At 60.4% G+C, this 20,494-nt stretch overlaps 1 protein-coding gene and 1 long non-coding RNA gene across 2 annotated transcripts; one reads left to right on the top strand and one right to left on the bottom strand.

The window, feature by feature from the left end:
- Positions 1 to 54: 54 nt before the first annotated feature.
- Positions 55 to 8,131, top strand: LOC138062022 (uncharacterized). Its single transcript, XR_011135997.1, has 4 exons — positions 55 to 159; positions 936 to 1,095; positions 5,854 to 5,994; positions 8,001 to 8,131. It is a non-coding gene; the product is annotated as an uncharacterized lncRNA (long non-coding RNA).
- Positions 7,750 to 19,624, bottom strand: MFSD2A (MFSD2 lysolipid transporter A, lysophospholipid). The gene is made up of 14 exons (XM_068917347.1): positions 19,510 to 19,624; positions 19,107 to 19,229; positions 17,845 to 17,969; positions 14,226 to 14,349; positions 13,979 to 14,057; positions 13,189 to 13,361; positions 12,975 to 13,065; positions 11,885 to 12,006; positions 11,475 to 11,558; positions 10,244 to 10,327; positions 9,763 to 9,875; positions 9,430 to 9,573; positions 8,828 to 9,004; positions 7,750 to 8,436 (listed from the first exon to the last, which is right to left on the bottom strand). The coding sequence occupies exons 1-14, from the start codon at positions 19,603 to 19,605 to the stop codon at positions 8,379 to 8,381; spliced, it is 1,593 nt and encodes a 530-aa protein (XP_068773448.1). The 5' UTR covers positions 19,606 to 19,624; the 3' UTR covers positions 7,750 to 8,378.
- Between the last annotated feature and the right edge of the window lie 870 nt (positions 19,625 to 20,494).

The raw sequence follows: 20,494 nt of genomic DNA on the forward strand, positions 1-20,494 counted from the left end.
CCCCGGGATTGGCGGAGGGGCGGGGCAGGTGGGCGGGACTTCGCTCGGGGGCGTGGCCGTGGGGGTGGGCTGAGTGCCCCTTGAGGGGGGGGCTGAGCTCCCCAGGGAGGGGTCCCCTGAGGTCCCCAGAGAGGGGCTGGGACCCACAGAGGGGCTCAGGTAGGGCCTGAGCTTCCCCAGAGAGGGGCTGGGGGTCCTCTGGGGGGCCTGAGGTCCCCAGGGAGGGGCTAGGACCTCCAGAGAGGGGCTTAGGGAGGGCCTGAGCTCCCCAGAGAAGGGCTGGGGGTCCTTTGGGGGGTCAGGACCTGTGGAGAGGGGCTCAGGGAGGGCCTGAGCCCCCCTGAGAGGGTCTAGGGGTCTGCTGGGGGGGGGGCTGAGGTCCCCAGAGAGGGGCTGGGACACACAGAGAGGGGCTCAGGGAGGGCCTGATCCCCCCAGGGAGGGGCTAGGGGTCCCCTGGGGGGCCTGTAGAGGGGAGGGGGAGGCCTGGGGAGCCCTGGGTTTCTCAAGAGGTCTAGGGCCCCAGAGAGGGGTTGGGAGATGGGATGGTTTAGGGGGCTGGGACCCCTGGGCATGGGGCTAGGCTGGAGGTTGGGGCTCTAGTGAAGTGGCTAGGGGCTATTCCCTGGGACCCCCAGCATGGGACTGGGGGGGACAGTGGTCCCCTTAGGGATGGTGAAGCTGTTGTAGAGGGGAAGAGGACTTCTCTGGGAAGGTACTTCCAGGGCAGAATCGGGGTTTGGAGCATGAATACCCCTCAAAAGAGGTGGAAAGGTCAACACATTGGGGCTTCCTTCCCCTCAGCAATGGTGTCACGCCGCATGGTGGGGAACTGAGGTCAGGGCCCCCTCTGAGCTAGGTCTGATGGATGTGGGATGGGAGAAAAGCCCTCTTGGGGGCTATTTACAATTGAAACAGCTGCACACTTTCCTCAGGATACATCCTTGGCGGCTGGCACAGATCCGGAGATGCTCTTAAGTGTCCAGGGAGGCACTCCTGGCATCCTGCTCAACAGCAGCACTTGGCTGGGACACAAGCCATTTCCGCTCCAGCTGAAGCCAAAAGAGCAGAAAGTTCCCTCACCGAGGAGCCTAGGTAAGCAAAAGCTGCAAGGTGAACTGGGCTAAATGTGAGTTAAATCTGGGCTGACAGTGGGAAATGCTTTTTGCATGAGGAGGTGCAACTGTACTTCCCTGGGGAAGGACAGGCCAGGAAACTGGAGATCTTTTGTCCTGGTGCTGCTCGTGTTCTGTGCCAGGGAGCTTTTTATTGCTGGTCTACGCATGGTAAAGATAAATCTTTTTATTTTTTGCTTGTGCCGGCTTATCTGAACCTCAGCACTTTGCAGAAGGAACCTTCTACAAGACTCTCTTACGTTGCTGGGTATGCAGCACTTTGGAGCCTTGTTGTGCTCAGAGACCTTTGATCTGAGGGTCTCAAAGCGCTTGGCAGAGGGTGGATAAATATTGTTATCCTGGCTTTGTTGCTGGAGAGACCAAGAATGGAGAGGTCAAGGGAAAAATTACTCAGCATCAGGAAGAGGTCCCTGGAGTCAACGCTGGCTTGTTCCTACACAAGGCTCCACTGTCTGCTTTTACCATTATAGCGGGACTTGCTGTTAAAAAAAGGTGTTTGCTGCCACAGTTAAAGAAGGGGCAAGGGTCATGCCTGTCTGCTGCAAGGACAGGAGCTTTCCTCTGCATTTTCAGATCCCCAGAAGCAGGAGGTGAAGCTGCCCTCTGAGTTCAGGGTTTGTGCATGGAAAAACAGACTGAGCATCTCCCCCTGAGAAGGCTGGGGCCCGTTTACAGAATGAGAAGGAGGAGAAACCCAGTGAGGTCTGCTGACTTTACCACTGCTTCCTGCCCTCTCCTCTGCTACCATAGATGGTAATATCTGCTGCAACAGCCGCTCAGCAAAGTAGGAATGGGGGACGAGTCACCATGGTGTTGCCTCAGAGCTCCTGAGTTGAGCCAGAGCTCTGGGCTTTGCCTGGGGTCCCTGACAGGGGAAGGCAAGAAGGGGGGCTGCATTGCTGGGAATTGCCAGAAGGACTGGGAGCAGGCGAGCGGGGCTCTACTGACATCTAGTGAGGTTGTCTCCACAAGGTTTGTGTTCCCTCTGTGCTGGGGAGGCATTGAAAACCTTCAGGCTTTGCTTTTGTGGGCTCTGAGGATGAGCAGCAAGCTGATAGCACCTGCGTCTTGTTGGTGAAGACTGCAGCTCTTGTAACCCTCTTCCCCTCTGCACAACCCCTTGGCTCCTGGCCAGCTGCCTTGGAAGATCACACAGGGCTGAGTAGCCTCCGAGATCTGAACCGTTGCCCTCACGTTTTCCTTCCTAGTTAGGCTGAGGCCAATAGAGGAGGCAAGAGCAGTTCCTCTGCAGTCACCTGGATGGTCTGCCTGACATAATCAGACACTGTGCCTGATGGCCCCCTTGCTGTCCCAGGTGCTCTGTGTACGGGGGCTTCTGCTCATAACTGATGCATTTTCTGTTTTTCTTGCTCTATTTTCCACCATGCCAGTGTCTGTCTGCCTCTTGCAGCTCTCTCTGTCTCTGACTGCATCACGATGAGACTCTTTTGGAGCTATCAGTTAATATGGTATGAAATGGAAGGTAAAACTACCTCTTTTCTGCGCATTCAGTAGCTTGGACCATCCTATGGATAAGTCCAGTCCCAACCTGCTTTGGGAGAACATGTTCACACTGGGTGGGAATCCAGAGGGAAGTGTGGGGTCCACAGTCTGTCCTCACATGGGCTGGTCAAGTCAGGCCAGGCCTGGCTGGTCACAGCAATAAAACACAAGCCACGTTCTACTTTGGAGGCGGCTGCTTTGCTGATACATAGACAAGCAGTAATCCTGCTGGGTTGCGCAGGTAGCACCCATCCTCCCAGGCTGCTTTCATGAAGGGGAAGTGAAACTGGGGAGAGGAACTAGAAACAACCAAAGAAGTAGGGAGAGGAAGAAAGCTTCCCAGCGGTGGAGCACTGGGGATATCGCAAGGGAATCCCATCCCCTAGCTTGTTTGCTTCTGGGGTGGGTCTATTCAGCTGAACATTGTTCCTGGAGGAACAAAGATCAAGATCCTGGTAAGACTGAGTCACCGAAGCACTGCCTGTATGAGATCTGCTGTAAACCAGGTCAGCACTCAGTAGAGGATCTGAGTGCTGGTAAACCAGTATGTGGCTGTCCCAGTACCCTGTTTCCAGGACAAAGCTTCTAGCTTCCCCACGCTGCTGCCAGGCGGTTGGTGCCTTGTCTCCCTCTCCTCCAAGGGCTATGGGGGTATCTGCTCCTAATCCCAGATGCCCATCACCCTGCCTAGCAGGATGGAGGCCTGGTTGTTTCCATCTGAGCCCTGCTCCTTAGCCCAGTCTCGCTCTTTGCAACAATCATCAGCAGTGAGCTCTGCCCCCAAAGAAGATCTAGCCCAGTGGTAGTTTTTTAAAAGTGCTTCCTTTTAGCCATGAAATACATTGCATTTGTGGCCCTTAGGTGGCCCCCTTATGCTAGCTGTGAAGCAGAACACTTGTTCCCTCTGTGTAGTGCTGCGATGGGGGCACTTATCTGTGCCCCAGCCCAGGTCCTTGTGGTGCTTAGCAGCCTCTGAATCCTCTGCAGAGGGCAAATAGTCCTGACAGGGGCAAAGACAGGCCTTTGCCTTAACCCCATTCCCTGAGCCACCTCTGATTAAACCAAAGTCTGAGCCTTGACCTGCCTTCAGCAGTTCATGTTCCAGCAAAGCAATTTATAGCTTCATTCCTGGGAAAAGCTTTTTTTGTTTGTTTGTTTTTTTGTTTTGTTTTTTGTTTTGTTTTTTGTAGCAGCATATCTCATCTTAGTGCTACATTAATTTCTGGCCACGTACGGAAGTGCCGAGGCTGCACATGCCACTGGAAGCTGTGGTTTTGTAAAACATTAACAAAGGCCTGCCAAAGCAGGCCGGTAGTCTTCAGTCCCTGTTTGCAGATGAGGTGCGTGACCTCAGCTGGGTGACACAGCCAAGGTGACCCCCGGGGCTGGCTGAACCCAGCAATACCTCTGTCAGGCGGTCCCTCGGCCAGAACGCAGCCCGCAGGCAGATCGGCGCGCCGGGAGGCAGGCCTGCTCGCCACCACCCCCGCGGTGCCCGAGTGCCACCCTGCTCCTGCCGTCCTGCTTCTGCTCCAAACGTTTCCTGGCTGAGCTGGATCCGTTCCCTGACCAGTGGCCCAGAGAGCGTGCCAGCACAGCGGGGTGGCTGCGCTCTCGAACGAGCACCTCTTTCCGTGAGAGCTCCTGCCTGGTTCAGCTTGAAGCCACCATGACACCAGACCCCGGTGGTTTCTGCCTGCTTCCTCGGCAGCTCGGGGCTTGCGGGTTCTTCCAGCCCGGGGGCCTCTTATCGCAGGGGCCGAGGGAAAACCGTCCCCCGCTAGCAGCTGTCTGAAAGTTTCATAAATCTCTCTCTGCGAGATAAGCCTGAAGCTCTTTGCCCTTTTCCTGTGGATAAGGAGGGCAGTTCCTGCCCTCTGCAGGGAAAGACTTTTCACACTTCCACTTATCCGCCTTTGGGTAAACTGTGGCTGGTGTTACCTCAAAAACCATCTTTTTGGATCTCTGATCAAGTCTGGTGCTGCTGCTCCGATCCCTCCAGACTCTCTTGAAGCATGTCGACACCGTCCGGGAGGGGATCCACCTCTTTGGCATTGCCACCGTTGGTGACAGAGGAGGCAATTGCTATTTGGCTGGTTCCCGGGCTGCCCTCCTTGGAGACCCTGCCATGACTCGTGGCTGCTTGGGTTTTGTCCCCTTGGAGCAGCAAGTGCCCTGTGGCCAGGGTGAAGGTTTCTGCCTGTTTCTTGCCAGTCACCTCCCAGTCCACCCCCCTCCCTGTGCGTGTCCAGCCCAATGGCACATCGCTGGCTCACTGCTGGGCTGCCCAGCGGTGCAGGCAGCATCCTGAACTGCCTCGCTGAGAGCTGTGTGTTGCGCACCAGTCCGGGCTCAGCCGCGCATGCTGGGTGCACTGGGCACCAGCACCCAGCAGGTTTCTCCAGGGCTTGCGCAAGCCTCGCAGCTGGACTCGAGGCCCTGGGAAGGGTACGGGAGTGCCCTAACGTATGGTTCCCTGGCTCTGCTAGATGCAGGGCCTGCTTGGGGGCTGTTGAAAAGGCTCTTTAGGTCGGACCTCCCCAGCTGCAGGTCGCTGCAGTGTAACAGACACCAACAGCCCTGAGCACAAGGAGCGATTCCCCTCGGTGACCCTGCAGTCAGCCCTCCCGAGGAACAGGACCTAGCAGGAGCTCCTGCCCAGCCTTGCTGAACCAGCTCAAATCCCAAAAGCTCCCCTGGATGGAAGCACTAGGAAAAGCTGCTCCTGTCCATCAGGTCCCGGCTCATCCAGTGGGGAGGTGGGTGTCTGCGGCAGCCTGCCTTCCCTGCTGACCAGCGAGCCCCATGGGTGCCCCAGGCCTGGGTGGCACCAGGCTCTTGCAGCCAGCCCTGCTGTCTGTGCCGTGGCAGTCAAAAGACTTGTTCCCTTGCAAAAAAAAAAAAAAAGAGGGGGGGAATGAGACAACCTGGTTCCCTGAGCAAAACAGAAACCCTCTGTCCCCTCCCAGTGCAGGCAGCGATGCCCTGCAGTTCAGGGAGGGCTCCCTTGGCCCCCATCAGCCAGCCCATGAAACCCACTGCCCCAGGAGCCTGCTAAAGCCCCTCAGCTGGGAATCAGGCTGATTCCTCACACCCACATACAGTTTTAGTACAGCACAACCCCAGCCCATATGCCGTTAGTGGCAGCAGCTCAGCAGGTGCTGAGTACACAGCTGACACCAGCATTTTCCATGTTCTGGCTTTGATTTCCCAGGACCAGCTCTGCTTGGCTGTCCGCCTGTCAGCTCCGACGTGTGGTTCACCCGCTCGGCCCAGAGGACGCAGCAGCGACGCAACTCCGGCTCTGGAGGGAGGCACTCCCCAGCAGTTTGACTGTATCTGCTTCCTCGTGAAGGTTAGTAGAGATGAAGCTGCAGCACAACACGCTGTCGGTGCGGCAGCATCGCCCCACGCAGCACAGGCCGGGCAAGTTTCCCGTGCCAGAGTGCCTTTCCTCGCGCCCCAGGCACTGTTTCCCTCCGTGCTCAGTGTGAAAGGCCTCTGTAATCGCAACTGCAAGACATGGTCTTTGCTTAGAGGCTGGAGTTTTGCCCAGGGCTCAGTGGAGTTAACTCTTACGATCATTTTTCCCCCATCCTATTTTCTTAAAAGCCTCGGAGAGAGGTGAGTTCAGCTAGGAATTTCTGGGCCCAATTTCAAGCTCTGTGTTTTTAGCCTCTTGAGCTGGCTGCAGAAAGCCTGAACACAGGCTCTTCATGAGCTGCCCAGAGCCTGAAAACAGGAGGAAGAATAAAAGGAAAACCCGACTTTTGTTGAAACTCTTTGCAAAAGAGGTCAGCAGCAGTTTTTCATAAAACCTCTGAGCCAGCCAGACCACAGGGACAAGCAGGACTGCTCACAAACCAGGAACGGGACAGGGGTTAGTACCTTTGCTGCGATCAAGCTCTGTACGGAGCTGGCACAAGAGCACTGCCCTTCTCTTGCTGAAAGGGCACGTGTCCACCCTACCTGCCCTGCTGCCAGTCCCTGGTTTGGCCTGTCAGTGTTGGGGCTGATGGTGGCACCTCAGTCCCTCTGCAAGCCCTGTCCTGGCCCTGGGGGAGCAGGTAGCACCGGGACAGTGGCTAACGCTGCCTCTTGCCCCAAAGCCAGCTCCCAGCCTCCCTGAGCCTGTGCCACCCCGGTGCTCTGGGAACCATCTCCCTTCTCCTTTCCAGCCCTTTTGCTCCTTCCCACTCCCCCACCACTGTGGCCGAGCAGGGCCTGCGTAAGCATTCCCAGCTAAGGCCTAATCCCTCTTGCTATTTTTAAAACCCCTGCCTCACTCCAGGCCTTTTTTTTCCCCCCACATTTGGGTGCATGAGCTGTTTACCTCTCAAGCCCCCACCTTGTGCAAAGGAGCTGCTCTTGCCTCAAGCACCAGCTCCACTAATTTCTTGTTGGTGTCAGAGATGTGCAGGAGGCTTAATGAAAGGAGGTGGCCCGGAGGGTGGCTGTAGGGATGGAGCAGCAGAGGGCAGAGCTATCGCGCTCCCCTCACTCTTCAGGCATTCGCCCCAACTGCACTGGCAGCTACTCTGTCTCCGCTGCATGGTGCCCATGCCCCAGCCTCGCTCCAGGCGGCATTTCCCCTATCCGTTACACTTGTTGCTGCAGGATTGCATTGCTCTTGCAGAGCAGGGAGGGCAAGGCTCTCACCACTTCTGCTTTAGAGAGGAATGTGAGAGCATGGTATAAATATCCACAGCCTTGATGAAAGCCATTGCAAAGATTAGCGCTTGCACAGCAATCCACCAAGGGAGAAAGCGTTGAGTGTCACACACAGCCCACATTCCCTTTCTGTTCCCCAGCTGCCTCTCCTGTTTCCAGCCCTGGGCTCAATCTCTGCCACCGGCACTTTCATTTCATTCCTCCCTCCACCCCCGTTCCCTCTTGAAAGGAAGGAAATAATAGGCCCTTTGTTGGGTTGCTGCGGTGCAGGCACTGAGCAAGCAAGGAGCCGCACGGGGCGAGGGGCTGCTGGCCACGGCCGCCTGCCTGGATTACGGCATTCCAGCGCCTCGGCTTGTGGGAAGTTGGGCTCATGGCATGTGGAAGGACCTTGGCTCTGGCTTGCTAACATCCACAAAAAGGCAGCCAAACACAGAAATTCCCCACACCAGCTCTGCTGACTTTATGTAAATTAATAGGTCCTTGAGTTTGGTTTCTGTACAGACATATACAAATAAGAAACAGCTTCATATTTACATTAAGTTAATCAATTAGGCTCTATAAAAACAACAAAAGAACAGCTCTTTCTAAATTAGTGTCTTATGTACAGACAGCAGAGGTTAGCTCACATCCTTGGCGCGTTCACATTGACAGTGTAATGTACACTAACCTTTACCCCCTGTCCCACAGGTGAGTGCCACGCGGACTGGTCCCTCGCGGTCCCAGCACAGACGGGCAGCAGGCACAAGTGTCATGAGCAAAAGGACTTTAAGCCTGGGCTTTTCTGCTCCCCGGGGCCCGGCAGGGAATAGTGTTTTTCCCCCTCTCTCGTGGGGCACGCTAGTACCACAGGTCAATTTGTGTAATGTACACTACCAGCGCTCTGTGGATCCCATGGAAGGCACAAGACCAGCACAGATCTCATGTTCGAGGCGATGGTGGATGCTCTGCCCAGCTCCTCCTCGGCACTCCTCAGCAGCGTACGCCTACAGCAGCGCGAGGCTGCTCCAGCCCCTGGCCAAGTCCTTCGAAAAGCCCCAGGGGTAAACGGAGGGACCCAGCCTGGGGTCACACGATGCTGGCGAGTTCTGTGTTGTCCGACTCGGAGCTGCTGTTGCTCTCCTCCCTAGGGGCAAAGGGTTGGGGAGCAGGCATGAAGCCAGCCCTTCCTCCCTGCTGGCTCCCCAGCCAAGAGGGGACTTCTGCCTTCAAGCAAGCAAGCCTCAGAGGAGCTCAAGAGGGACATTGCCACTTTGCTCAGTCCTCACACCAGTTCCCTGCCTGAGTGTTGCCAAAGGTTCCCTGCTGACATCTAATACCTCACGCCATTACTTTTGGAGCCAGGACTGGGAAAGCCAGCCCCTCCCTCCGCCTGCCACCCACAGGTTCCAGCAGATTCCTGCACAAGGCATGCTGTGCCCCAATCAGTCCAGGCCTGATGCTTCCCCCACATGTCCCACTGACACACCACGCTTGCTGACTCCCTGGCACAGGCTGGGACCCAGAGCAATGCTCACCTTAAGTCCTGCAGGGCTTTCTTGTTTTTCCTCCGCTTCTCCTCATCAATGGGGTACAGTTTGAACAGGAACAGGCCCAGCAGGATCAGCCCCACGGGCACAGCTGACACCAGCATCTTCAGGGTGAAATTCACTTCGCTGGGCTGAGAGCAACCTCGGGTCTGGTACCCTGCAAAGCTATGGATAGAGAAGGGCCTTCAAGCAAGGGCAATACAGGCTGCCACCTGCTCTCCCACACCAGCTCACGAGAGGTCTCCTCAGGAAGGAGCAATCACTGCAGGACAGCCCTGCAGGACAGCCTGGCTTTGGCTCCAAGCAGCTCTCAGCCACAGCACAGTATCGAGGTTTCCAGCCAAAAGCTGCAAAGCAGCAAGTTCTGGTACCTCAGTGATGCACGTGCTCTGAACACGAGGGGAAGGCAGCTCGCGTGGTTTAAGAACAGGCAAGTTTGTACAAAGCAATGCTTTCCCTCTGGGGAAAGGTTTATGGATTTAGACCCCTCCCCCCTCCACTTCCCTTCCAGACTTTGGAAAGCAAACTCCTAGATACGGAGGTGTGAGACTGGCTTTTCTTCTTGGGCCCCAGCTCCTGCAAGAACTCACTCTAAACTGAGCGTGGAGATGCCCAGGGAGACCCCGGAGGTGAACTTGGTAAAGAAGACATAGAAGGAGAAGAAGATGGCTTCATGGCCACGGGAGTCAGGGTGCTGCAGCTTGAAGTCATCTATGACATCTGGGAGCATGGACCTGCATGGAGATTGGGAAAGTGAACGCATGGACCAAGCCTATGAGGCAGCATCTCCTCCTGCCTCTCCTAGGAGGATTTCCCATTAAGATCCCCATCTTGGGCTGAAACATGGCAAAAAAGCCTTCCAAGGATTTAAAGCTTCCAGGCTGAGCCAGGAGGTGTGAGCAGCATGGGGACCTCTCACTCACCAGGGCAGGAGGAAGGCAGCGGCGACACTGATTCCAGCTGCAACGGCCACGATGTAGGTGATGATCAGGTTACTGTCCAGGACAACCACCATGATGAGGAAGGGGATGGCAGACTGGACAGGGGACAGAAACCAGTGTTGGCCTCAGCAGTGCCTGACCCAGACCCCCCGGGTTTTCCCCACCTCCCTCCCACTCCTGCCAGCCCTCAGGAAGGGCTGCTGTCTGGCCATGGGGACAGCCAGGGAAGCAGTGGTGCAGGCTTCCTCCCAGAGCCCCCCAGCAGCCATTTCCAGGACGAGAGGACGCTCTGCTTCCTCTGCAGCTACGTTTGCAATAGCACAAAAGGCAGGAAGAAGGACAGTTGCCAAATGAGCAGTAGCCCCTGCCCAGCTCTGGACCCTCTCCAGAGGATGTAGTTCTGCTTGCCCTGTGCAGGAAACCATCTGACCACGCACCTCTGTGCCCGAGGGGACCCACTCACCGAGATGCCCACGTAGACAGCAGTCTTCTTCCCAAAGCGGGTGAGGAACCACTGCCAGAGGGGAATGGTCAAGGTGGCAGAGAGCTATGAGGAGGGAAGGAGGTCAGGGTGTTATTTGCTAGCCAAGGTCTTCTCTGGGGCCAAATCTCTTCTCAGCAGGGAGCAGCTCCCAGACACTGCCTGCCCCCACCCTGCCCTGTGGCATCCTTCCCAGCACCTCTGATTTGCACACACTCCCGGGGCTGGCACGCATCCACACTGCCTACACCAGCCCGCCGTCCTGCCCTCACCCCATCCCTCGCCTGCCTCCGCTCCCAGGGAAGAGAGCTTGTGACTGGAGCAGCTCCACAGGGCCACCTTCTCCCCTGGTGCCTCTGTCCTCAGGGCACCAGGTGCCAGCAAACCTGCACCCAGTCCAGGGGTCAGGCAGGGGGAGGATCTTTGTCCCCAATTCTCAGTGCCAGGAAGGGGCCTGATGTTGGCACAGACATGTGAACACCGTGCGGCCGAGAGCTGGGGGCTGCTGCAGCTCTCTCCCAGGGCACTGTGGCATCTGGGGGAGGGATGGAGCCCGTCCAGCCTGGGTGACGGTCCCCTCTGGCTGTCAGGCCATAGGACTGGGGGGCTCCTGAGGGGCAAAGCCACAGCAGAAGAGACTGCTGTATTGGGGCTGTAAGCAGGGAGCAAACACCCAGGGTCAGGCCTTGGGAGCCTGCAGGCGCGAGGACAAGAGGGCTGCCTTGCCCCGGGGCTCTTTCCTGCTCACACCTCTCCACCCCATCAGGCAAGGGCTGAAAGGGCTCCCAGGAAGCTGCTTTGCTCCATCCTCCCGGCAATAAACTGCTGGGATCCTTTGCTCATGGGGGAAGGGAGATAAGCGGTAGGATTTGGACAAAAGGCTCCCGCAGCTCCTGTTCTCCCCCCTTCCCTGGCTGCCTTCATGTGGAAACAAAAGCCTTGCTGTTCTCGCCAACTGGCCAGGCCTTTGCAGGAGGTTCAGTAGCTCCTTTCCCCTCCCAGTCTCCTGGGGGACCTTCGGTCACTGTCCTCGCAGCAGACAGTTGCGGCCCCATGGCCTCCATCCCCTCGAGCATTCATCCCGCACCGAATCCTGGGGCAGACCCACAGGACCCCCGCACCGCCACATCTTGCTGTGGCACGATCCTGGCCCTGAGGGGCCACAGGACAGGAGGGAAGGGATGACGCGAGCCCAGCCGCAGCCCGTACGCACCATGATGGCCAGGAGGATGTTCTGGAACTCGTTGCGGAAGCCAAGGGTGTAGGTGCAGAACAGGGCAAAGTTGCCCTCCAGCAGCTGGGGAAAAGGCAGATGGTGGGTTAGGGGGTGGAAAGATGGACATCCCACCCCACCCCAGAGGGACGCATGTGCTCCTTGCAAGGCTGCACCCAACACATGAGCAGGGAAAGAAAGCAGCCATTCACCAACTCGTCCAAGGGCACAAGGCCACATCCTCCCTTCTCTGCCTGGGGCTGCTCTGGCTCATTCATCCTGGCACCTCACATGCTCCCAGCCTGCCAGGATCCCTTACTGCACCCTACACTGTTCATACCGCAGCGATCACCAAGCCACACTGCTGCCTTTCCCTCTCCCCCATCCTCCAAACCTGGCTGTGCCCTTACCATGAAGGCCAGCGAGGTGAAGAGGAAGCCAGCAATCAGCTTGATGTAGGCACCATGGTTCATCACCAGCTTCAGCCCCCGGAAGAAGGAGACAGGCTCGTCCGACTGGAGCTCAGAGGCCTCTGGGGAGCAGAGCAGAACCAGCTGGTTGTGAGAGCCACAGAAACAGCAGCCTGGGGCACAGCATCGCGCAGCCAGCTCCAGAGCACCCTGCCCAAGGCAGTCAGGGCAGTGCCTGCGAGGACCCCCTGCCCTGGCCCAGGGGTCCCTCAGCCCCATGCAGAGGGGGAAGGGAAAGCGTGGGGGATTTGCCTGGCATGAGCAGAGCTGGCCACAAAGCGGAGGGAGGGAAGGACAGACTGCTGGACTTTGGACAACATCCTACATCCCGGTGTCCAGGTTGGCACTGGAGACCTTGGCCAGCCAAGCCTATGCTAGATAACATTCATCTCCAAGAGGCTGAGCAGACAAATGAGTCTTGGGGCTGTGCTTTGCTCTAATACACCCTGAATATGCTCCAGTCATGTCATTCCCACAGCACTGTTCTTCCACAAAGCCTTCCCTGGGGCCCTATGCCAAGGCCTCAGCTCTACCTGCTCCTCTCCTTCGGGGCTTCACGCATGGAACGAGAGGCTCCAATCTTTGCTTCTTATGCCAGGTTAGAGCAGATGTGGCAAACAAAGCTGTCCTGGCTGGAGGCGACCAAAGCCTTCCTTGCACTGCACACTGCTCCCCAAGGAACAGGGAGGACTCGGGGGGCTCCTAAGGATGTCCCTGGCAGGCACCACAGCATTTCCAGGAGCCCAAAGTACTTCTGCATTTTGCAGGTCTAAGTAGCCTGTGACAACTCAGTCCTGAGACAGAGGCAACTGTAAAGCAGCCCCAGAGCCTCCTCTCCACCCAATGGGCCAAAGACTATTCTCTGAAACATATCCCCATGTTTTTCCTTCCTGCTCTTTACAAACAAGTGAGCATCCCCTGGGGAAGGGCCCGCTCGCCAGAAGACACAGCGACCCCAGCAGCAGACCCAGCCCTCCACACCCCGTGCCCCTGCAGAGCAGCTGTTTGCAGAGCCCGTGGGCCAACTCACCTCTCTTCTCCCGCACACCCATCCACAGGATCACGGCGCAGAGGATGTAGAGGCCCCCAATGACCCCCGCTGCAATCATGTAGGCATTTCTCTGCAGGAGACATGGGGAGCAGTGAGGGAGGCTGCTCCTCCCAGGAGCCAGCCCTGCTAAGGAGGCAGGTGGCTACGGCAAGGAGGACATAGCAGGGAGCGCCAGTGGGTCCCCTCGGCTTACTGTGTCTGTGAGCGAGCCGGTGTCGTGGGTCATGTTCACCTCCTCCATGGCCACTGAGGAGTTGGTCTCTCCGATGAAGATAGGGCTCTGGATGCAGGGAGTATCCACCTTGCCCACAATCTGGCCCTGGATGGCGGTGCCCAGCACAGTGCCCAGCACTTCCACTGTCATTCCTGAGCGGAGATGCCAACGAGACTGAGCACAGCCCTCTGAGACCCGGGAAGGCAAGCACAAAGCCCCACTCTGCGGCAGAGCCTCCCTGACTGCCCTTCAGCGCGCGATGCATTGCCCTTGGCCCGCAGAGGTGAGCCGGTGCGGCTCTCCTGCAACTCCCTCCAGACCCCCGAGTGAAGCCCTGTGCTGTGCAGGAAGGAGAGCGTTCACTGGGGAAACTGAGGCAGGGAGCAATGCCAAGACTTTGTCTTGGTGCTCACTCTGCTATGTGACAGGGAAAGAAAAGACTTGGGAGCTCAGATCCCCTATCGCCTGCTCCGGGCAAGACCAAATCCCATCAGCTCAGCTCTCACCAGGCTCAACGGCAGAATCGGCTGGAGGAGCCACAGGAGAGGAACAGCAAGAGCTGGAGGCTGCGATCCAAGCCCTGAACGGTGCATCACACACCATCCTCAGGCTGGGATGTGATCAAACGAGCCCTCCCAGCAGCACACCTGGAGGCTCTCAGCCCAGAAGAGCCACGGCAGAGGGCTCAGACCGCCTCAGCCCAGGACTGAGCACCGGCCACCCTGCAGAGCTGGGGAGGAAGGAGGGAGAGGCAGGGGAAGGCTCTTACGGTAGGCAGTGGCTGAGTCCCGCTCGCTCTGCTCCCTGCTGATGAACATGGTCAGGGCGGAGTAGGGCACGTGGAAGCACTGCAACGGCACGAGGAAGAGGAGAATCAGCCCAGGGAGGGTGCGTCAGGCCGCAGCACCGGGGCGGAGGGGAGCTGGCCCCTCCGTGCAGCACAGCGGGGCCGAGGCAGGGAGACGTCCTCTCCATCCCTCGCCCACCGGCCCGAGGATGCCCAGAGCCCAGCTCACCGTCACCAGGGTCTGGAAGGCGCAGTAGAAGATGAGGTACCACAGCACTTGGCCTCTGGAGATGTCCGGCACAAACCATATCAGGAAGTAGGAGATGACAGCAAACGGAGTGGAGAAGATGATCCTTTGGGAGGACACAGCGTTAGCCTCGCAGGCAAGGAGTGCCTTGGGTGACCGGCCGGGCTCCGGGGGGTTTGGGCACCTGATATTGGGGGCTCCTCCAAGCTGCCGCTGGCTGTCTCACCCTGCTCGTACCCCTGGGCAGGGGGCAGGGGTTGCTGCTGGGGGTATTCAGAACCGGCCAAAGGCAGCGGTTTGGGTCAGCCGGGGTGGGAAGGGGATGAGCTGACTCGGGCTTCCAGGAAAAGGGCGTAATCTGCGAGAACAGGCCTCCCTGCCTCAGCCGGAGGGATTGATGTGCTCCCGCTTCAGCTTCCGCCCCCGGCCTCTACCTCTGCTCTGGGCAGCAGCGCTGTGTGTTCAGCGGGATGTAATCGCCTCCCTCCTCCTGGCAGGGGCTGGGAAGCTGCCAGTTGGCACAGCCCTCCTCCCGTCGCCCCGTGGGCTGAGCGGCCTCTAACCCCGCGCGCCAGCTCGGCTTTGCTGCCAGGGCCACGGCCACCTCCGTTTTCCTGGCAGGGAAGGGGCAAATCGCCAGCCAGCAACAGGCTGGCTCCTTCCTCCACTCCTACATCAGAGCTGCGGGTGCAGGGATGAGGGATGCAAGTGCCACGGAGGATCGGAGGAGATTGCTCAAGCGCTGGGGCTTGGCGGCGGTCCCGGCAGGACGGACTGGCGAGGGCGATCGCAGCAGGAAGCTGCCCAGAGCATCTCTGCTCCATCCAGCGCAGCGACAGCCCTTGTCCTGCTGCGGGGGACGGGGGCAGCTCTGCCCCTGCACCCAGCACTGCCGGAGACCCGGCAGCCGAAGGAGACCCTGCCCGCCTGGGTCCTGCTCCTGGGTCCAGAGGGACATGGAAGCACCTGTCATCTGGGAAGGCATGGGAGGAAATCCTCCTCCTGGAGGGAAGTGAGCTAGACTGCGTTGGGATCAGCTTAGGAGACCGATTTTGCTTGGCTTCTCATTTCCTGTCCCCCGCAAACTCCCAGGCAGAAGCTGCATCCTGGAATTAAGCTGATAAAACCGGACATAGGACAGAGTCTCCTGAGGCTCAGCCCTGTCCCTCTGCCACCCCACAACGACGGTGCAACAAGATCTTTCCTTCCACGCTGCCGTTACAAGAGGCGAAGTTTCAGTCTAAAGCGGGGAGGGTGCGAGAAACCGAATCCCCGCGGACGGGGCGGCGCTGCGCAGCACCCAGCACACGCACATTTTTCCCCGCGCACGTCACCCGGCCGAGGGGGAGGGAAGGGGTGAGCCGGCTCCCAGCCACTCCTCTCGCGCCCGCTTATCGCCGCACACGTACGTCGAGCCAAGGGAAACTGAATGAGTCACCGCAGCCTCGGCGGGAACCACGCCACGCTGGCCGCGGGCGCCAACGCGCACACGTCGCCGCTGGCAAGGACGCGAGGACCCCCCCCCCGGGGACGCGGCGATGGGCTCCCCACGTCCCCAGCCCCCGGCTGGAGGTGCCGAGCCCCGGCCCGGGCTGTCTGGCGGCGGTGACGGGAAGTGACTGCGAGTTACCCCTGACGCGGCCGCGGTGATTAAGAAGCTCGGAGGAGGCCGGCCGTGACGCGCTCGCCCGCTTATTGGCCGCGGCGCGATGGTGTGTTCCTTTGTGCGGCTCGCACACCCCTTCCCGGCCCGGCGCTTAACCGTTTCCCAACGGCCGCTGCCCCGGAGGAAGGTCAAAACCAGGGCTCTTAAGTCATCGACACGTCAGGGAAAGTTTTGGTCACCTAAAGCGGCCGAGACACCGGGGCCAGAGCGGCGTCCCCAGGGCCTGGGGGGGGGGGGAAGGGACGCAGCGAACACGCGAGCTGCTGGAGCGAAACAGGCCAAAAAGTGTTTAAAAAGAAAGAAGCAGGTGAAAGGGGAGAGGGGGCAGCTCCCGGGGAAGGTTTGCTCGCCCTTTGGAGGGCTCCGTGGCCCGGAGCGGCGGCACCCGCGGGAGCTCAGCCTCGCGGACGGGCGCTTCGCAGCCCGCCGGCAACGTCGCCGCAGCCCCTCGGCGGAGGCCACGTGGGGTAACCGAGGCTGCCGAGGGCGCGGGGCCGGGCGGCACAGGACGCGCAGCGGGGCCGCGCCACTGCCTCGGCTGCCGCGGGCTGCGCCTCCCGGAGCCCGAGTTCGGGGGGCTCTAGCTCGGCTCGGCCAGGGTAGCTCGACTCCATCCAAGCTGAACTCGGCCAACTGCTCTTGAGCCACAAACAACAGCTCGCAGCCTGCTGCCCCGGCATGGCTGGGAAGCCCGGCACAAGTCAACGGCTCTGGCCAATTTTAACAATGCAAGAGCCCGTTTGGAGGAATGCAACGGCTCCGTCCCCACCCCCTGCCTCGTGGAGGAGAGATTACAGGCAGCAGCGGCCCTGGGCGTGCACGACTGCCCTGCGCAGCCCCGCGCCTGCCCTGCCGGCACAGCCCAGCATGCAGCCCTGCTTCTAATCTCCGGACCCCAGACCCCACCACGCGTGCAGCTGGGAGAGGAGCTATTTCAGGCCATGCATGGAGCCTGGCTTAAACAACAGGCGACTACCATGCTGCCCAGAGCTATTCCAGGAAACCCCGGAAGCAGAGGGTATAATCTGCGGGGGAAGGACTGCATCCCTCTAATTCCTCTGCCCCCTGCGCCTACCCCTTGGCTGCATTGTATTTCAGCAATCCTGCAGGCACCCGGGACACAGGTTATTTCGGTGCTGGACACTCAGATATTAGCACCCTGCAGTCCTGCTCCTGCTGCGCTCAGGGCAGACAGCACAACACTGCTCCGTGTGCCTTGGAGGAGCAGGCACTTACGGACAGCAGCGTTGCCCCAAATCTGCCCTGGGCGCAGGCACAAGCCCTTCCTTCAGGGCTTCCCAAACCCCAGTCCCACCTGCTCCGACTCCCGTCGGCACCCTTTGCTCAGCGCCCTGCTCACGAGGCCAGTGACAGCACCCACGTGCTGGCACCCGGAGCCGGGGCAGCTGCTTTTCCTGCCAGAAGGGTGAACTCATGACAGTCAGGCAGCACGCGACCCAGCAGCCCGTCACCGCGGACGGGCCGGACGCACCCCGGCCAGCCCTCCTCCCCGCCGCCGCAACGCCACCTGCTCCACTGGCGACAGCGTCCGAGGATGGGGCTCGGCGCTGGCTGCGGGAGCGGGCGGGCAGCCCTCGCACCGCACCGCAGCCTCGGGTCAGCTCTCGGGGAGGCTGGAGCTGCTCCTGGTTTAGCGATCCGGAGAAAAGCCTGGCCCAGCTTGCGCAGGAGTGGCTCAGGGCTGGTTAGAGCAACAGGCACCGACCCAGCCCCTGCTGTTTGCAGCTCCTTGGGTGTTTTGGGGCACTTGTCACCGCACTAGAAATACTCCTGGGTGAGATACAGCACAAGCCCATCCTGCCCTGCAAGCCTCATGCCAAGGGGCACCCAACAACCTGCTGCTGGCCTGGAATTGCTGTGAAACATCAAGAAGGGACCCCAGGGTGCTGCACAGAGCTGTGCAGTGTCTCTTACCATGGCATCAGGCGCCCAAAGCGGGTCCATGAGGTTTTACTGATGAAGAAGCCCACCATGGGGTCCGTGATGGCATCCCAGGCTCGCCCCACAAACAGGATGATGGAGGCATAGAAAGGGTCCAGCTACAAGAGGGAGAACTCACATTAGGGCAGGCAATACTACCTCAAGCCCCTGGCTATCCTTGCTGAACACCAAAACCTTTGCAACTGTACTGTGACTGCATCTTTGTCACCAGCTGGGAGCAGGGGACAGGTCCCTTGGCCTCTCCCCCATCATTCAACAGCCTCTGGGGCATACCCAAACTCTCCCAGGTTGCCTCCTGCTCCACAGTGCTTTTTTGACAGAAAGCTCCTACAGCCTCAGAGCAAACTTCCCCAAGACACCCCACGCAGCTGGCACGAGGGTGCCCCGCGGCTCCTTCCCCTCCTGCCTGCAGACAGCGGCTGCAGGGCTGCTCGCACTGACTCCAGGAGCGCTGCCGGGCTTTGTGGGACAGGTCCTGTCATCCCAGGGGATGGACAGTATCATCCTGTTTTATAGCCTGGGGAAACTAAGGCACCAGGCAGCCACATGACTTTGCACAAGGCCACGCAGCGAAAGCAGCAGGGCTGGGAACACTGGGTGGAATTTGGCTGATCAAAGCCCACAAACCTCAGAGCAAAGCCACGTGGAGATGTGGCTCCAGCGTGACAGATTCCTCTCTATTTCCCCGAGGAAAAGCTATCAAGGGGGAACCGATCCCAGGGGAAGACTTGCAGCTCACGGATTCAGACATGGGGCCACCGAGGGCTCATTGCTCCTGCTTACCCCGCGGCGCTCGCACGCTTGCTCACCTAGGGAGCTGCTCTCGTCCCTGGGTTTGCTGGAGGGTGCGGTGGTGGCAAACTTTACGCGTTCCAGTTTGCCAAGCAAACACAGCACCTGCATGCTTCTATCCGTCCCAGAGCCCTGTTGGGTGACTCCTGCCAGGCAGCCCCGCAGCCCTCCCGGGAGCCCTCGGGGACCCGCTGCGGGCGGCATCTCTCCAGCTGCTCCCTCCCTCGCGCTAAGTTTTTAAGGCTCGCCGTGTATAACTCGAGCGGCCTACACCCCAGCCTTCCTGGCCAGCACCCCCTCCAGCGAGGGCCCAGCACCTCGGCCCCGGAAGAGCCCTTCGGGCCAAGGAGATGGCCAAGGGCACCGAGCAGCAGCACATGGCACCGCAGCTGGTGACAGCGGAAAGCCACCCGCGGCCCGGCGCCCTGCCAGCGGCGAGTTACCTGGGCCACGTCCAGCAGGTAGATCTGGAGGAAGAAGCCGAGCGCGCAGCCCGTGGTCTGGTAGGGAGCCCCGCCGACGGCGTAGCACAGCTTGCTGCACACCGACAGCTTCGCCCGGCTCTCCTGCGGCACCGGAGGCAGCGCGTCAGCCCCGCCGGCTTCCCCCCACCCCTTTCCAAAGCCCCGCAGCCCCCGGCCCGGCCCCGCGGCTCGCCCGCCACCCCCTGCGCGGAGGAGCCCGACGCCGCCGCTGCCGGGCGGCGCTGGGCAACCGGGGACGGGACGGAACCGGGAGGCGGCGGCGGGGCCCCGGAGGCGCCTCCCCAGCGCGGCCGGGCAACTAAGGGCGCCAAGTCCCGCGGCGGAGGGGAGGGGAGGGGGTGGGCAGCGGGCCGGCTCTCACCTTGCGGCGGCGGAGCTGGCGGCAGGCGGGCGGCAGGAGCCCCGCGGCGGCGGCGGCGGCGCCCCGCTCCGTGCCCGCGCCCCCGCCCCTGGCCATGCCGCTGCGCGCCCCGGCGATGAATGGGGCCGCGCCCGCCCGCCCGCGCGCTACATTGTATCGGGCCGCCCCGCCCCGCCCCCGCCCCTTAAAGGCGCCGCGCCCGCTCCGGCGCCCGCTGCTTCCTCCTCCTCCTCGTCCTCCTCTTTTCCTCCGGCGCGGCCTTCCTCCACCCTTCCGCCCCTCCACTTCCCCATCCCCTCCAGCTCTCCATCTCACTTTTCCACCCTCTGCCCCATCCCTCATCCCTCCCCGCTGTCCCTTTCCCCATCCCTCCACCTCTACCCCGCGTCCCCTCATCCCTCTGCTCCGTCCCTTTCCCCATCCCTGCACCTCTGCCCCGCTCCCAGCTCTCAGCCCCCTGTCCCTGCCGGAGGAGGAGGGAGAAGCTGGCCTAGGGTTTCCCTAGAGAGGGGACGGTGCTGGCGGAGGGTCCGCGACCCCCCGCATCCCATGGGCATCCTGTGGCCGCTGGTTTGGGAGGGCAGAGGGCCAGGTGCGGGGCCGGGGCTGGGGGACAGCGATCCTCACAGCCAGCCCCAGCTCGGCCCCGGCGCCTGGCTCGAACGCTGCCGGGTGCTGGTGCCAGGCCGAGGGGGGCGAGGGGGACAGTCCCTCGGGGGGGCCGCTCCCAGCAAAGCGCTTTGCCGGCAGCACTGCCAGCTCCGGCAGCCCCACACCTCCGGCCGGTTCAGGGACGAGTCGGGGAAGTTTCAGAAAGCTTGCGCGGGGGTGAGGCCGAGGGGCGCTGGGTGCGCGGGCCCCCGGCGGGAGCGCGGCCGGGCAGGCGTTGCTTCAGCTGCCCGGCCTGCTCTGCCCGCCGCTGCCTGGCCCAGGGCAGCGGCCGTCGGCCTTTTCAGTCGGGAGAATCCCGGCACTAAGGTTTGTC

Source organism: Struthio camelus, chromosome 23, assembly GCF_040807025.1.
Source record: "Struthio camelus isolate bStrCam1 chromosome 23, bStrCam1.hap1, whole genome shotgun sequence".
Classification (NCBI taxonomy): Eukaryota; Metazoa; Chordata; class Aves; order Struthioniformes; family Struthionidae; genus Struthio; species Struthio camelus.

What these genes read in the sequence shown, in the direction of transcription:
- MFSD2A (XM_068917347.1), bottom strand. Translation starts at nt 19,605, where the DNA reads ATGGCCAGGGGCGGGGGCGCGGGCACGGAGCGGGGCGCCGCCGCCGCC. An exon ending in TCACCTCGCTGGCCTTCATG is followed by an intron (nt 11,559 to 11,884) that starts GTAAGGGCACAG and finishes CCTTTTCCCCAG; the next exon opens with CTGCTGGAGGGCAACTTTGC. An exon ending in AAAGCCCTGCAGGACTTAAG is followed by an intron (nt 8,437 to 8,827) that starts GTGAGCATTGCT and finishes CTTTGCCCCTAG; the next exon opens with GGAGGAGAGCAACAGCAGCT.